General features: G+C 42.4%; 1 protein-coding gene across 1 annotated transcript in view; it reads right to left on the bottom strand.

Moving 5' to 3' along the window:
• The window catches only part of Htt (huntingtin), a 140,844-nt gene that overhangs the window by 53,932 nt on the left and 68,433 nt on the right, over positions 1–18,479 (bottom strand). Inside the window, exons 29-36 of the mRNA XM_036201098.1 lie at positions 15,902–16,012; positions 12,873–12,950; positions 11,963–12,186; positions 10,657–10,735; positions 10,362–10,523; positions 5,748–5,803; positions 4,739–4,887; positions 1,381–1,517 (exon numbers count right to left, since the gene is read on the bottom strand). Coding sequence (XP_036056991.1) covers positions 1,381–1,517; positions 4,739–4,887; positions 5,748–5,803; positions 10,362–10,523; positions 10,657–10,735; positions 11,963–12,186; positions 12,873–12,950; positions 15,902–16,012 — 996 coding nt within the window. The remainder of the gene's footprint in view (positions 1–1,380; positions 1,518–4,738; positions 4,888–5,747; positions 5,804–10,361; positions 10,524–10,656; positions 10,736–11,962; positions 12,187–12,872; positions 12,951–15,901; positions 16,013–18,479) is intronic.

Here is an 18,479-nt window from a genome sequence, read left to right as displayed (position 1 = left end):
AACAAACAAACAAACAAACAAAAACAAAAAACAAAAAACAAAAACAAAAACCCCTAAGAAGAGATGCAGTAAGCTCCAAGGGCATAGGTGAGCCATGCTGGGCTCAGAAAGACCCACGATCAGTATTATTTCTACGGCATTATAACATCTCATGAACAAAGAAGGGATCAAGTGAAAATCAAACTTACCTAAATAACTATGTACTTAAAATTCACCTCAGCGCTCTTTGCAAAGGCAATCAATCTATTTCGACTGGCCCTCAAAAGAGTCCTACAAAGCTGAGCATGAGTTTATTGGTGGTCATTTTGGTCATTCTAATAGATATATCTGTTTGTAACAGAGGCGCCTGGCCCACTGCCCGTTTTGTAGATAAAGTCTTACTGGAACACAGCCATGCCATCTGTATACACACTGCCTGAATCCACTTTCATGCTACAACAGACCAGGAAGGCCACAAAGCTTGCAATGCTGTCTAGTTTATGGGTTACAGAAAAGAGTCTGCTAAACCAAGTTATAAAATGTGACTGCTAGAAAAGATGCGTACCACCTCAGGGACAATATAAAGCCTAACCCAACTACTGCATCCCCAAAGCTGCTGTCTTCAAGGTCCATAAGCAGTGCTTATCTATACAAGAACCTCACCTCCCTTTATTTCATGGGTAGTCAAGGATCTCCAGGAGGTCTGCTGAGACCCTGCTGAACATGCACAAGCACTCTTGCCCAAGGCTCTACCAGCCCTGCCATGCTTGCCGAGGTCATCTGCTTACTCTCAAACACTTTATGCTTCTTGAATTTTTTACTGTAGTCATGTGACTTAACTAAGCATTAAATATTTGATTAAATATTACAAAGATTGATCAAAACATAACTGTAACAAAGAAAGTGCTGTTTCTATGAGAAAGGCTTGTGGTTTATGAAGATTCAGAGACAGGCAGCTGAAAGTCACTAACAAAATAAGAGAGGGACAGGCAAAAGTACAAGTTTAAAAGGGACAAAAAATAAGAAAATTAGATTTTCATACATGGGCTGACTCAAAGCATTTAAAATCCATGTTCTAGCTTAAGGGAAACAAAACTAGAAATTAGCACAAATGAAAAGAATGTGACTGATTCAAGATAAGGAAATACCCATTTACTTTATTTCAGATTTAAAATTTCCAGTATTTTTTAAAAAATGGTTTAGATCAACACTATCAATTAATCAACGCTTGAACCGTGGTAAAGTCTGTGCCAGCTCTAAACCTAGTGCATTTTCTCCTTTTACCGCCTTTTCTTTAGGTCCCAGAGAACCCACTGCTCCTGTTCACCACATAGGACCTCACGGCTACGGCATGCCTATCCATGTTGATGATGTGATTATCGCTGTACCTTCCTCCCCTACCTGATGGTACTGGATGAGTCTTAAGAGCATCGACACCACCACCTCTTTCTGGGTTTCAAGCTCCTTCCCTGCATCAGCTTTATTTGTTCCTCTTAACACAAAGAGATCGTGGACAATGGGCTGCAGAGCAGGTATGGCTGTGGGTACAAAAGAGTGAGCAAATAAGGCCACATATAGAAATGACACTTGGGAGACAACTATCAAGACTGTCAAAGTACTTCTAAGAACTAAACAACTCATTAGCTGGTGCGTGGCTTACAGAAAGGGCTGACTAGGATTGGTAAAGTGTATTTGAAATCACCACCATGCCACCATAAAAGGCCAAAGTTCTTCCTCTCAACAATGACTGACAGCTTGTGAAGGCTTCGAATACCAATAAAAACCATAGGTTTTATATCAAATGCAGTGTCACTTCTGACAAAAAGTGACTGAGACCAAAGTCAATTTGAAAATAAGAAAACATTCCAAATAACGAAAATAGTAACCTCCCTACTCTACGCATCATCTACCTGATTTACTTAAAAAGATGATAAATATTATGGCTACTGAATACATTTATTAAGTCACAGTATTCGATTATTTATTATACTGTTTAAGTTAAAAACTGACTCATTAGACCAAGATTTTCTTCAGGTCTTACTTATCTTGGCCCAAAATAGGAGTCAAACTAAATTAATTGGTTTAACAGTATCACATAGGAAAAAATGATAAATGAAATGGCTTTAATTGGCACACAGCACACTGATACCTGCTGATACACATATATTATATATACTGAATTTTCATAACACAAACACCCTGACCCTCAGTGACATATGCACAAATATTTAGTGATATGAATACAAATGTACACATAGATGTGCAAACATACACTCTGATCCTCACATGTGTACACACATACCCATGCTCTGGTGGTCTGTGGTAAAAATACATACATACTCTGACCCTCGGTGCCACCCAACATGCTTACTTGCTTGCTAAATTTCCTCCAGATAACCAAGCATCCTAGCATGAAGTAAAATGGCTGGCTGACACTAATTCTCAGTCCAATGACTGAGTCCAGGAAACCTCAGGTCCATGTATTTTTTTTTAAACGCATTCTTATTTTATGTGTATGGGTGTTTTACCTGAATGTATGTCTATGTACCACATGTATTCAGTGCCCTCAGAAGCCAGAAGAAAGTTTCTGAGCTCTTGGAACTGGAGTTACAGAGGGTTGTGAGCCACTATGTAGGTACTTGGAACTGATCCCAAGAGCAGCCAGTGCTCTTAACTGCTGAGCCATCTCTCCAGCCCCTAATTTTTACTTTAGTATTTTTTTAAATGTATATAGGTTTTATTCAACACACACACAGTGTCCTCAGAAGCCAAAAAAAGGTGTCTGATCCCCTGGAACTGGACATTGTAAGCCACCACGTGGGTGCTTGGAACTGAACCCAAGTCCTTTGGAAGAGCAGCCAGTGCTCTTAACCTCTAAGCCATCTCTCCTACTTCAGATCTGTGTATTTGACACTTGCATTTTCAACTAAATCATCCACCAATTGCTAAGCATTTCATAATCTGTGCTCTGATGGAGCATGGACAGAGGCAAAGCTGAGAGCTTATGAAGATTGAAGAGGCCTATCCATGCCTCTGCTATGCTCCCTGAAGAGGGGATAGGAAGCACTTCTCTGTGGCAGTACCATTCTCCATTGTGGGGTCTGCAAAGCTCTTAGGATGCATCCATACCAAAGGTCAAAAGCTTCTAGACCAGCAGTTCTCAACCCCTTTTGGAGGGGGCTTGAATGACCCTTTCACAGGGGTTGCCTACCAGATATCCTGCATATCAGATATTTACATTATGATTCATAACAGTAGCAAAATGAGTTATGCAGTAGTAACTAAAATAGATTTATGAGTGGGGTCACCACAATATGAGGAATTGTATTAAAAGAGCTGCAGCATTAGGAAGGTTGAGAACCACTGCTCTAAACTCTTGGCAAAGGAGTAGGGAGAATTCAACAGGGAAAGGCTGGAAGACTGAAATTAAAAGGTCAAAGAAACATGACACGTTCTTTTTGGTCACTGCTGCTAATGTCAGGGACTGGCTGAACAGCCCAGGCTGGCTGCAACTCATGGCCCTCCTGCCTCCAACTCATGAGTGCCATTAACAGAGGCATACACCATCAAGTACTGATATAGAACATTCTTAAAATACACACCACATCTCCTTTTACAGCTAAAGAGAGAAAGCTGAATGGCTAACCATTAGCTATGGTTCTTATTTTAGTGTCAACAAAATAATCAGGCAGTAATGGTGTCAACCTGAGGAAGTACAGGGGTTAAGTTCAAAGAGGACCTTAATTTCCCCACAGTTCTAATTCCTTAGCCTTTTACTTACATATAACATACTTACAAAATATAGATGGATATAGAGTTCAAAGTGTGGTTTATTAAACACTGAATAGCCTGTCTTCTAAAATATAAGGTGGCAAAACAGAAAACCCCATGGAAATGTCCAACTACAACACCAAAGCCATCAGAAAAGGAATCAGAATTTATAGCTGGGTTTGGTGGCATACACTTTAATCCTAGCACTTAGGAGGCAGAGGGAGGCAGATCTCTGTGAGTTCAATGCCAGTCTGGTCTACAGAGTGAGTTCCAGGATAGCCAGGGCTATTACATAGAGAAACAGTCTCAAAAAACCAAAAACCAAAACCACCTCCTACCCCCCCCAAAAAAGACAGAAATCAGAATTTGAGCTGGGAATGCGGGTCAATTGTAGGACGCTTTGAGTGGCATGCACAAAGCCCTAGGTTCAATCCCTGCATCTTACAAACAGGGAATGATTAATCATGCCTATAATCCTAGCACTCAGGAGGTAGGAAGAGTATCAGGAGTTCTAGGTCATTCTTGGTTTCACAGTGGGTTCAAGTCAGCATGAGATATGAGAACTTGTACCACCCCCCTAAAAAAAAGTCAAAATTTGATTTATGACAAGCTAGATTTAAACTTTTTGTGAGTCTAGGGGTGTGATCAGAATAAAGTGCTTTGCATATGAGGCCTCAGATTTGGGCCTATGCCTTCTCTTTGAAAAAGAACAAAGCAAATACAAACTTAAAATGTTAAACAGAGACATTTCAGAATCTATCTATATCTTAATCATGTCACAATTTTTGTATTTTCACTATTTTTTATATATTTCACTATTTTTTATCTCCCTCAAGTAGTTTATAAATTCTGTGAGTAAGCAATGTGCTTTTTTCCTTCTCAAACATCTCTGTATGCATGCACGAGCCCCCCACATGTACACATGTCGTTCAGTTCAAAGAGGGTGGAGGTGAGACTGAGGACAACAAGCAAACATGTATCCCATTACCATGTGTAACAGCTTTCCTTCCACTGGCCATGATGCCATCACACAGCTGGATGATCTTAGGAATTCCAATGATCTGTTTTGAATGGTAGCGCTCATAAGACAGTAATACCAGGAAGAAAAATATATTTGGAATAATTGCCTCTGATTCCCTAGAAACAAAAACACCCATTTAGACATTTCTTTTTAAAAACTAAGATAAGTGACCTGAATACACATCATAATGTAAGTCAAGACTCAACCTCAGGGAAAAGTACTAAGGTAGAGCAGACTCTGCAACCTGGTTTAACCCCAGCCACACCAGAGGGCTTCCTGCCTCTGCCCACAGGGCAGTTTGATGGTTAGGAGAGTAAAGGTGCAGCAGGAGAGAGGCACCTTAAGTACCAGACGCCAGCAGGGAAGATCACCCTAGCCCTTCATTTTCCTTTTCTCTCTTGAAGAAGTTCAGACACCGAGGAGAAAATGTTCCCTGGTCCAAACTACAGAGTCAGGGTGTCATAATCAGAACAAGACCTGGGTCTCTAGGTCCCAGGGACTCTCACAACACTCTCCAATGCTGTGCTTTACAAACTACTTATTAAGAACTGTGATTTTCAAAAATTACAAATCCGTTATATGTATATGCTAGATTAGTAAAGCTCTAATGTCTAGCAAGGAAAACTGCAGTGAATATAATTAAAGTTCACCATCACTCCCTTTACTAAACTCTGACCTAAAATTGCTTCTTCTAACGTTAGGGACAGGGTTCCACTGGGTAAGATGTCACTTAGTGACCCTGTCACCATAATATACTCCGAATGCAAAATGAAAACACACTACTGATCAGATGTACAACTGTTTCTAAGCCAGTCTTGAGACAGGTTTTCAGCAAGTGTTCAGTGGAGTAAAAGTGCAAAGCATGTAAATCAGACTTCCACTGGACACCAGCAGCATTGAAGCACCTGTCACACTAAGGAGCTAGGATTACATGTGCTACATAACAAGGACAACTGAAGTAACTAAACATTAGTACCTGAACTGGCCCACTTCAATGTACTCAAACTGCTTCAGGACAAAGCCGATGAACACCTACATCAGGGAAAGAAAAGCTGCCATCAGTCACAGGCTTACAATGATGTAAAAGCCAGGTATCTTTTCTTCTACTGATCTGTGAACTACTCACAAGCACATACACAGCAGATTAGCTTGTTTATACTAATGTTCTCAAAGCTACTCTGAAGTCAGGTAACTGCAGAGTACCTCCAGACATGCCTTCAGGAACTGGCCAAGGCAGACAGGTTGGTACAGGCCTATAATCCCAGCACAAGGGAAACTAAGGCCAGCAGATGGAAGTTTTAGGTCAGCCTGGGCTACATGGTAGGACTCTGTCTGTCTCACAAAACGAAGTGACTAAATACAGAGATGAGTCCTCACTGGGAAAGTAAGTCATAAATTCCAGGTAACACCAGCTATTACTCATAATCACATCTGGAAGACTCTGTGTCCAGAGAGTGGTGAGCCCACAGCATGAGTCCTGCAGCGCAGAATGACTAGAGGAGCCAGGAGGAAAGGCCAACCCCAGGAACAGAGACAGCACCCAGGCTGAAGAGTCAGTCTATTTCACTCTCACTGTGAGTTTTCATCTCCCTGGCAGAAGCTCCCACAGACGAACTGCAGAACTTATACCCATTGCTTTGCAGATCTTGGACATGCACAGACGTTCAGCAGATGCTTGGGGGATCGGTATCTGAACTGAGTTTGTGCCTCAGTTTTCTGCATTTATCCCTTTACAAGATCCACTGATGAAAGCCACTGGACAAACAGGACGCCAGAGTGCTCATGGTAAAACAACAACAAAACTCAGTGGTTGGTGAAAAAGCTTTGCTGGTGTGAGGCTCAGAGGCCCAGAGAGAAGGGTATACATACAGACATGGACACAGCACACAAGAATCTGGAAGTCCTAAGCATTTTGAATGTTAAATAACAGGCAGCAATTTTAGGAAGAAAAAACTTACCTTTCTGTTTTAGAGGAAACACTGGATAGAATCGAATGACTACAGAAATGACTATTTGGTAAGAGAGCCAAGTCTACCTAACATATCTACAGGTGAGTTAACTTCTCTGTCGATGATGGATGGGCCAAATAGAGACCACAATTTTTACCTTTGCTGAGTAGGAAGTAGGAAAGTGAGAAGAGGGGTAGACTTATAGGTGTTCTATCCAAGATGTATCCAAAATGCTGCAATCCATCCTCCAAGTACAACCCCAAGCCTTCCTCTACTGCCCATGATCCACAACTGTAGCCCAGGTTGTCTGGGTATGGAAATGAAGGAAACACACTAGGATGGTTTGAATAGGAAATTTCCTTCATAGGTTCAGGTTTAAATAGTCCCCTGCTGATAGTGTTTGGGAGGTAAAACCTTGCTGAACAAAGTATTTGTCACTGGGTGCAGGCTTTGAAAGTTTATTGCTTCACCCTACTTCTGGTTCATTCTCTTTGCTTCCTGAATGTGGATGGAGATGTGAGCTTTCAACTTCCTGCTCCAGATGTCTGTGGCCATGCCTCCCTGCTGGGATGGACTTTTTTATTTTGGACTTTATGTGTTAATGTCTTGCCTACAGAAGACAGAAGAAGGTGTCAGATTTCCTAGAACTGGAGTTACCCAGGGTTGTGAGCTGCCATGTGGGTGCTAGGAAATCAAATCTGGATCTTCTAGAAGGGCATCAAGTGCCCTTAACTGCTAAGCCATCTCTCCAGTCCCCACAATAGACTCTAATTCCTCTGGAACCATAAAGCAAAATGAGTTTTCTATATGTTTCTTTTGGTACTGTATTTTATATTAAAGCAGTAAAAAGTAACTAATTCAGAACTTCCTACGAGAGTGAGGTCTTGTAAAGAACCTCACTGTTGTTTTTTGGAGCGATGTGAAAAGACTTTGGAACTTTGGAACAGGAAAGAAGTTACATACTGTAAGCAGAGCTTAATGGGCAGTTCTAGTAGAAGCCTAGGAGACAATGTCAAGAATAATGCAGAGTGCCAAGAATAATACCTGGTTCTTGAGGTTTCAACAAGATCTCTAATACCAAATGGACTAGAGGCCATTCCTGTGATGTTTTAGCAAAGAAACTGGTTGCTTTTTGCTCATGTCCTAAGAAGTTGCTTGAGGCTAAACAAAAAGTAATGGACTAACTTCTTTGATGGAGGAAATTTCATTGAGTCTATGGACTGGTTATTACTGATAACCCCTATGCAGGTCTACAGTGAAAAAGAACAACTGGGGCAGAAAGAAATAAAAAATGTACAGTTTGGAGAGAAAAAGCACTAGCAAACTTAACATTGCTCCCCACCCTAGATGTGTGCTGAAAGAGAGGCTGTAACTGCTAGAGAGATTAGTGCCATTAGGGAAAGGCTTCCTGATCTGCATTGTAACAGTGGGAAGGTACCCTAAACACCCCACCTAGCTAGGTTTCTAATTTATGAGAGGAGAATGCCTAAGGGGCTGTTTGCTCCTAGAAAGCAACTGCTTCAAACAAGAAAGCTGTTGACAGTGTGGTCAAAGGGGCAAAAGTCCATACCAAACTTGGCCAAACCTGGTAAGAGTTTTTCATGTAGAACTGGCTTTAGAGGTATGAAAAAATGCAACAGTGAGGGGATCATAGATTCATCTGTGGTTTCAGAGAGCTGTCAAGACTAGGCAACATGAGGCAAAGGAGTCTTTGCAAGAAGGCTCCAAGAAGCCTTTGCATGAAGCTGTGAAAGTTAAAGCCTGGATTGTGATGAAGACACCAAGATGTTGAAGAAGTCAAAGCCTGAGTAATCTGCAAAGAGTTACATACAGGGAGTGAAAGCAATCTAAGGGGGGGGGGGAGAGGGAGAGGGAGAGGGAGGGGGGAGAGAGAGAGAGAGAGAGAGAGATGGATGCTGTAGCAGCAAAGCTCAAGGGGCTGAGTCATCTAAGTCCTTAAAAAACTAAAGGACAGACAGAGGACATGGAGCTATAGGTTTTGATGTTTGCCCTGCTGGGTTCTGGTCTTACTTTGGGCCAGTATTTCCTCACTGTGTCCCCATTCCTATATTTTGGAAAGGGAACGTATATTCTATGTCACTGTAGATTAGAAGTATGTAATTTGCTTTTTATTTTACAAACCAAAAGGGTGGTAGAGTTAAGAAACTGCCTTTATTCACAGGACTTTGGACTTTTAAACAGTGTTGAGACTATAAAACTATGGGGGCTTCTGAAGTTGAACTAAATGCATTTTGCATTGTAATATGACCATGAGCCTATGAGGGCCAAGGAGTCTCCCCAACTGGCACAATCTTGTAACTCACACAGAGTAGCCGAAGATCACAACACAAAAATGATGGTCAATTTTAACATCCTAAAGATAAATTTCTTCTTGGAGAAGGCATGGAAATAAGATTTCTCTGAAGAGAATATGTATTCTAAACACTTGGCAAGTGGGCAAGGCATAGTGATACACCCCTTTTTAATTCGAGCACTTGGGAAGCAGAGGCAGGCAGATATCTGTGAGTTTAAGGCCAGCCTGGTCTAAAAAGTGAGTTAGTTCCAGAACAGCCAAGAGCCAAGACTACTACACAGGAGGAAAACAAACAAACGCACAAAACCATGACTAGTGAAACCTTGTGATCACAAGAATTGTATGAAAAAGGCAAAGTGAGTCTAAGGAAAGGGGTTCAGATCCAAGTTTCACAACCCTATACGATGTAGGAGTGAGGCCCTCAGTGATGGGCCTGATGATTATACCAGTGCTTGAAATTATTGGCCATAAGTGATAGCTTGTTTTATTGTCATCTTTTTAATACTCCATCAAGTCCAAATAGTGTTGTCTAACCACAAAGAAATAATGGCAACCCCTCCCCCAGCAACCACCAGCTGCCAAGAGATTGCAGCTATGCTGGGATGTTGACTGTTTGATCTTGTGCCGTGACCACAACTTCTTTGAGTTTGTGATTGCAACAGTTCTGCCCTGTCTAGGAGACAGCAATCCAGCACTCCTCCCAATCCTCCAGCTCTAACATTTTTCCACACCTCCATTCTGCAGTGTTCTCTGAGCTGTACAGGGGAGAGGAGCCTTGGTATAGATGTCCTGTTTAGGTCTGAGTACCCAACAACCACTTACTTGACCACTACTCACTGAAAAAAGACGCTTCTCTGATCAAAACCATCACCTATTTTTTTTTTATTTATTTGTTTGTTTATTTTTGGTTTGTTGAGACAGGGTTTCTCTACATAGGCCTGGATGTCTTTGAACTCACTCTGTAGACCAAGCTGGCCTTGAACTTAGAGAGCCTTCTGCCTCTGCCTCACAAGTGGTGGGATTTAAGACATGCACCACCACCACCACCACCACCACCACCACCACCACTGCTGGCCGAAGATCACCAGTTTTTAAGAAGTCTGAATTTTGCATAAATGCCCTGTCCCACCAGAATAAAACTTAAATTATATCTTACAATTAAAAAAACCTTATTTTGGTGTTGTGAGTAGGTATGCAGATGTGGAAAACTTAGAGATTCTAAAGCCTAACCCCACTGGAGTGTGGTACAGACTTGGGACAGTATCTTTCCAGGATAATTTGTATTCAGTTAGGAATAGGTATGGTGATACCAGGCAAAGAGACAAACCTGATCCGAATCCAGCAGACAGTAATTGACCCGTAGCTGAACCAGCTGTGCCAGCAAATCCAAAACCTGCTTCTGCAACTGTACAGATGTCGTCGTGGTGTACTGCTTCAATGCTTTTATAACAAGAGGCTCAAATAACCTAATGTGATTGTGAATAGCATTCTATAGGGAAAAAAAATGAAAGAAACCATGATTGCAATTAGAAGCTTCTGGAAACCCATCTAGAAAGTGCTGAGCTCCATTTGCATCCCTGTGGCATGGCCCACGTGCTATCTCTAGCTGCAGCTCCATTCACCTTATCTGCACGGTTCTTTGAGACACTTGTGAGGTTTGTCTTCAGTTGGGCAGACACTTTCTGGAGTACATCAAACCACCTGCCAAATGGCCAAAAGCAGAAACAACAAATAATTTTTAATAATCTCCTCTGTATTCAGCCATATATCAGTTCAACTTCATGTTCAAAAAATCAGAACAGGGGTTGGGGATTTAGCTCAGTGGCAGAGTGCTTGCCTAGCAAGTGCAAGGCCCTGGGTTCGGTCCTCAGCTCTGGGGAAAAAAAAAAAACCAGCACATGTCAAAATGAGACTTAGAAAGGCCATTGGGTACAAGAGCAGCACATGATGGAGATAACAGGACACATCTGAGTGTGCAGGTATGCAGCACCTAATGCTGTACCTGAAGAAATTATACAAGCCCATGTTTGCTGCTACAGAAACCCACTCCCCAGTCCACTGTCAAAGAGGGCTTGAGAGAAAGGTAAGAGCTGTCTGGAAGATAGGTAATGTACATATATTGCTTAGTTTCCTTGGCGGGGGACTGATGGAGTCCACCAGTTCAACATCAGCCTAAGCAACATAGACAGAGACCAATTTCATAGAATGTTTGAAAAGACAGCAAAACAGGAGCTATAGGCACATACGTAAGCATCAAGATAAAGTCCAGAACAGAAGTATTTTCCTTGATTCCAACATTGTCTGTTCATCATAAAAAGGAAAGTAAGGATTCTACTACCATTACTACACAGAATAGCACCTCAAATTAGGGATATAAAGTAGCTCAGTGGTAAAGTACATGCCTGGCATATGAAGCCCTGAAAGAAGGAGGGAGGGAGGGAAGGAGAGAGGGAGGAAGGGAGGGAAGGAGAGAGGGAAGGAGGAGGGAGGGACTTCCATATTCCCGGCATCAAAAAGACTAACATAAATTCATGTGGAAATCCAAAATAACACACTCCAGACTTTTCTGTGCCCTTTAATAGCTCTAAACACTAGCACCACGGTGCTATTTTGAAGTGGTCTTTTGCAAAGTCATAGAACAAAGAAGCACCACTGACACATGTCACCTTTAAAGAATTCCATTCAGGAACACTAGCAAGTACCAAGTGCTTTCCAGAGGTGAGGACATGGAGTGCACCACTTCTACACTGGGGCAGGGTCTGGAAGTCAGAGATCATGTGTCACAGGCAGCCATCTTGGGTTCCTCCTCTCCAGCCTGCCACTTCTGGATGGCAGATCATACTATAGCTCAGCCAGTGGATTTCAAGGCAGAGTTATACGTTATTCATCTCTGCATCATCAATGACAGATTTGCACCATAATTATTACCCTGAGGCATCATGCTCCTGCTCCGCCTGCACCATGTTCCTCAGGCTGGCATCGGCCAAGGCCTGCGTGAAGTGTGTGTATGGTGCCATGAAGCAGTAGTGATATAAGCCTGGCCTCACACTGGAAGAGCCAAGGCGCTGTGCTCGACCCTGAGACTTGCTGGGGTTGGAAGATAAGCCATCAAACTGTGAGGCCAAGTTTGTCCCAAACAGAGTCTTCAGTAGCTAGAATGAAAGAATTGAAATATCAGTATTTCACTTAACACAGATTTAATGTAGATGAACAGCACAAGCCTGTCTGTAATCCCAGCTGGTGGACAGGGGTTAGGATGGACAAAACTGAAATGGGCAAGTTGCAAGTTGCCAAGGTGAGCCTGGGCAGCTTAGTGAGGTCATGCTTCAAAATTTAAAAAGTCTCAGTGATCGAGTACTCTCCTGGAATATACAAAGCCAGGTTCAACCCTCAGTACCACTAATAAAAGAAGGGAAAACAAAACAAAAACAAAAGTAAACACCCTTTAAGACTCTCTTTCCCAGCAGTAAATTGTGCAGAAGGTTTTGTTGTGGATCCCTATGAGTCAGTACCTCAGAAGATTCCCACTGAGTGGTGCCAAGTGCCTGGGAGTCTCTGTAGTTCTAAGTGAAACTAGCATTTTAGATACAAGTCCACTTAGATACAGGTCCACTGGGATGGGGTGGCAAACAGATGCAAAGCAGTGAGGACCAGTGCTGCTGTTGATGCCTGCTGCCTCCTCACCATCCCAGTGATAGAGCAAGCAAGAGTGACAGTGAGGGACACCCAACCTTCCTGATACCATATCATGAGCACCAGCTTCTACAAAGGAAGTAAGTTTTGTTGCTTGGCCTGGTGGAGGTAGCTGAAATCCCAAAGGACAGGAAATGACACTCACCTGCTGAACACAGACAGTTGCCATCATTGGTTCTCGACTAAAGCAGGATTTCAGATATCCAAGGACCTCTTCAACACACTGAAAGAAAGAGTTCAGTAAGTGACTCACAGGTGATCCATTATCACTGCCAATTGGGAACAAGACAATCTCTATATAAACTGTATAAATGTCAGAGAAAATCAGAATATTTTCAATCAGTCGTCTCAACAGAGTCACAAGAACTCTTGTATCTACAATTATATTGAAAATTGCTTTCTCACACATTTATCCACTGAATCTGTCACTCAATCATTCACTGATTAATCAAGTATCATCACACCCATCCCTGCTTTCAGGGCAGGCACTGAGAAATGTACAAAGGAGTCAAAAGCCCTGCTTTGTGGAGCCTTGAGTGTGATCAGCTGAACAGAAAGCTTGAGGCACTGTGAGAGCCACTGCCCATGAGCCTCACTGCAGCCTACATGGAGTACCCAGGACACCATAGCAATGATACGAGGTGCTACAAATCCAGAGAAAGAATGCAATGCTGGCCGTCTAGGAGCTCCACAGTTGTAAGGAGCCAGGTCACTACCACAGACATCACAATGTAATATTGAGAGATCTCCATTTCTGCATTTACCCTCCCCCGCCTGACAGGACCAAGACTGTATTTTAAAGACTTCCGCTTTGACACCACAGTTCTCAGACACTGGACTCTAGGCCAGAATTCAGATCCCAGCACCCACATAACAAGCGGGGTAACCTATGCACACCTATAACCCTAACTCCAAGGAGGGAAGAGACAAACTGCTGGACTTGCTAGCTCCCAGCACAGCAGAAAAAACGAAGTGTCCAATTTAGGGAAATACTCACCCTCAAAGAAATAGGTGGAGATGATAGAGGAGGACTTCCAACACTCCTCTGGTCTACACACACACACACACACACACACACACACACACACACACACACACAAATAATAAATAATTTTTGGGGTTAAACAGGGGATTTAAAGAGATATAAATCAAACTTCTAGTAATAAAGACTATAATATTAATGATGAAAGACACAATGGAAGGGATTTTATAGTAAAGCAGATATGGGCAAAGAAAAGCCTAAGAACCTGAAGACTAACATAAACTATAAAAGGAAAAGTAGATAGAATAATTAAAAACAACCTGAGAAAGAGGAGCTGGAAAGACAGTTAAGAGCAGATGCTGTCTTGCAGAGGACCTGAGCTGGGCTCCCAGTACCCACATTAGGTGGCTCACAACCACCTACAACTCCAGCTTCAGGGGCTCTGCTGCCCTCTTCTGAATTCTGCCAACTGCCAACTTGCACTCACATGTACATACACACAGGCACACACATATACACATAATTAAAAACGATAAAAATGAATCTAGAAAAATAAAACCCAAATCCTGAAAAGAGTAACAGTAAGCTAAGGGTAATTTTAAGCAACCAAATATGGGTTTTTAGAAGGTAATTAAATGACCCTTAAGAGACAGGGTGAGGGAAAAAGATACAAAAATATTTAAGGGAATAGCCCCAACTTTTCTAAATTGTGGAAAACTACAAAGCCCCAGATTCAAGAAACTCAGTAAGTCCAAGGTACAAGAAACAGAGCTGAAGGGAAAACCACATCAAGGTATATCATAATAAAATCACTCAAAACTAGCACGAACTCTTAGGAGAAGTCAGAGGAAATACAACACAGATCAGTAAGGAGTTATGTGGGGGAAATGTGTATTATGCACAATGCAAGCAAAACTCACACATAATACATTTCAGCTATGTATAAAAATTAGTGTGGAATAACAAGCTTTACTTGACAGTGGGAAAATGAAAGCTTTTGTCAATGTCATGGAATTATGACAAGGGCTACTCATACCAGGAGCAAGGCTATAAAGTGTATGAGAAACTCAATCAGTCTCCTTGTTCATTTGTTTTTTAATGGGTGGTCTCTGAACTCCTGCCATGGCTTTCCAAGTCCCAGCCTCTGGTGGGACTATAGGTAGGTACCACTATATCTAACTTAGCAGGTGTGAAGCCCATTCCAAGTCCCAGCCTCTGGTGGGACTATAGGTAGGTACCACTATATCTAACTTAGCAGGTGTGAAGCCCATAACTAACTTTCAAACTGATTCTTGAGAAGAACATCTGTTCACTGAACAAATGTTCACTGAACGTTACTAGGTTCAGGTGCTGCTGTAGGCAATGAAGAGAGAAAACTAAAATAATGTGCTGCCTAAATGAATGGGTCAAAGACAAAAACAAGTAGGGGAGAAAAGCAGGATTCAGAGTGTCCCTATCTGACTTGTGCAGGCCTCTTTCCTTACCACCATTCCCTAAACAACACAGTGTAACAACTACATACATGGGGTTGGAAGTCATTTCAAGATAATTTAGTCTTCTACGCAGATGTGAGTAGACTTTCAAACTTCGATACCATTTCATGTAAGGAATATTAGCATGAATGGATTCTGATCTGTAGCTGGCAGGGTCTGGGATGACCACACTGCATTTCTCTTGAAGATATAAAGTTGAAGCTGGCTGTTTAACTCACCGTGGAGTGTAATAGAAGTGAGATGTGCTAGTGGAGATCAAGCAAAAGCTTTAGCAATGGCAGGATCTATGTGTAAACATATGGGCTGTGGGGAAAGATCACTGTACTCAAAACTACAGAACATGAGCCCAGATCCACTACTTTCTGAACTATGGACGAAACCAGTTGGCATCCTTGTTAATCTGGCTTTGTCCCTTTTCATTTAAAAAGGTCAAAGGAGAAAAAAAGGATCCTGTGAGCACATTTTTTCAACATTTACTAGACTAAATGAGGAAAATCCTTAAATGAAAAACTGTTGTAATAAGACCTGACACACTGGTAACAGACCTAACAGAACTGCCTCTGCACACTGTATGAAGTACTGGGACACAGTGGGTGCAGTCCCCCAGCTGCTGTAGCTGTAGCGGTGGCTGGAGCACATGACTAGGTGTCATCTGAGATACTCTGACCCAGGTTCAAGGAAAAGAGACCAGACACGAACCTTTCCAATGTCCTGCAGTGTTGCCAGCTCTAGAATCTGAGAGAGGACGTCCAAGGCAGAGCGCAGGAACCCCCCAAACTTTTCCGTGCTGTTCTGAAGATCTAAGGTGACCTTGGCAAGGTGGAAGGAGAGAGCACACGGTTACTGGCACCACCGAAGGCTGGTTATCTACAACAAAGACACAAATGTCGTCTGCTGCGGGGAGATGCTTCTGCAGTGCTGACCTAGACTCTCACCATCCCGGGGTGAGATGCAGTCAAATCAGTCTTAGGGTGATTCAGATTCTAAACATATCTGCTTAACTGAAGTGTATACCAATTTCCCTATTTCTACAGATTCAGATGAGGGTGGCTGCTTCTGCAAAGAACCAGTAACAAAACATTACAACAGAAAAAAAATGTGGCCACTGAACTTGACCCTAACCACTTATGATGAAAGGGAATACTGGGTAAAGGCAGGAGGAAGACATGGAGCAGGAAAATGAGAGAGGTCTTGACAGTTTCTTGCTGAAAGACTACACTTCCCAGCTTCCCCTGAGGACTACGTAAGTCATTTTTGCACTAATTACAGGCTGCATCCCATCTTCTTCTGCAGGCATTTTGGCCATGCACACACATGGATGACCAAAGTACCCCCCTCACCAAGGTCCTGCCTAAGGTCAGAGCAAGCCTCTTTCTTTCCACCTCCCATCTCTCTACAGCTGCCTGTAATAATCTAACAGACGGTGCTGAACGACTGTGATGAGAACTCTGAACTCACTACCCACGCAAGCCACCCACAGGCAAGCTTCCCTGGCTCTCACACTCTCAGGCAGCCTTTTCTTTTCACGAGCTCCACCCTTTCTTTCTCACCTTAACTGTCTTGCTTTGACACGGTCTGACTTTCCAGGTGGGAGGCCATGCTGCAGTCAGCCAGAACATGCATGCAACACAGCAAACACCAGGACAAGGTAACCAGTGGGACTTAACAGGGGCACCCCAGTCAGGAAGGGGGCTCACTGTAGATCTCTTCTGCCTTTCTCCCTCAAAGGCACTGGAGACTTTGCACGGCTGTGAGAAAGTCTGGCTGAGAATCCTTCTTCTGGGAATTCTCCACTGGCCTACCACTTGCTCACCCAAAAGCTCTGAAATCTTCTACTGGCCCTGTGGTTTCTTTTTTCTTTCTTTTCTTTTCTTTTTTTTTCTTTTTCCTTAAGACAGGGTTTTTCTGTGTGTGGCTCTGGCTGTCCTGGAACTCACTTGGTCGACCAGGCTGGCCTCGAACTCACAGAAATCCACCTGGCTCTGCCTCCCGAGTGCTGGGATTAAGGTGTGCACCACCACGGCTGGCAGCTACTCCAATGGGGCCGGGCAGTGGTGGTGCACGCCTTTAATCCCAGCACTCGGGAGGCAGAGCCAGGCGGATCTCTGTGAGTTCGAGGCCAGCCTGGTCTACAGAGAAAGTTCCAGGACAGGCTCCAAAACTACACAGAGAAACCCTGTCTCAAAAAACAAACAACAACAACAAAAACTTTGTAAATTGAATCATTTACTCCTGACAAGGAAGAGACTGTCTCGAGGAGTATACTTTTTAAATTGAAAACTGGAAATTATTTCTTTTTGAGGAATCCAATTTAGAATTAAATTGTTTCTTCACAAAGATTGACAATATAATTTGCCATACTATATAATCAATATACAATATAATTTATGTACTATGTAAATTTACATTTGTTATAAAATCTTGGAATATAGGTATAACAATTTGATGTTAATAAAATATATATTTTCATGTTTTCAAATATTACATATGGCAATTTAAGGTAATAGGCCCAATTTTTAAAATTTTACCTTATCAAGTTGTTTTTAACTAAAAATTGTGTTTTGTTTAAGATGTTGTTTTTGAGCATGTGCCCTCAATTCCAGCACTTGGAAGGCAGAGGCAGGCAGATCTCTGAGTTCAAGGCCAGCCTGGTCTACAGAGTGAGTTCCAGGACAGCTGGGCAACAGTGTGAGACCCTGTCTGGGGGAAAAAAGAAAAGAAAAGAGAAAGAAGGGGGAGGGGGAGAAGGGCTGTTTTTATCTCTAAGAATCCTCAAAGAAAAGGGAGCTGAGCTTCTGACTCCTCCCACCTTATATTCCTCTCTCTGCCCAAGCAATATCACTTCCTGTCTCCACCTCTCTAGGGCTGGGATCAAAGGTGTGTGCTACCATTGCCTGGCCTCTATGGCTAACTAGTGGCTTAGCTCCACACTCTGATCTTCAGGCAAATTTTATTTGTTAGATCACAAACAAAATATCACCACAACTGATTGGTGTAACAAAAACAAATGAAATTACACAATCATGGGATTTCAGCATTTGATAAAGATAGGATTTCAAGTCAATAAGGTCAGATCTACAAATTATTCATTGTTAGAAAAATTAGAAAGAAAAAAAAAAAAAAAAAACCCAATGTAAACCCAGATAGCATCAATCAGAAGCCACTGCAAAGCTAATCAGGGGCCATCTGACAAAGGCGCTCCTACACTGAAAACACCCAACTGACAAGGGCACTTGTGTGCAGACACCCAGGTTATAGGTCTATAGTGAACACCTGC

Source organism: Onychomys torridus, chromosome 10, assembly GCF_903995425.1.
Source record: "Onychomys torridus chromosome 10, mOncTor1.1, whole genome shotgun sequence".
Taxonomy (NCBI): Eukaryota; Metazoa; Chordata; class Mammalia; order Rodentia; family Cricetidae; genus Onychomys; species Onychomys torridus.
This window is presented reverse-complemented; position numbering and strand designations above follow the sequence as displayed.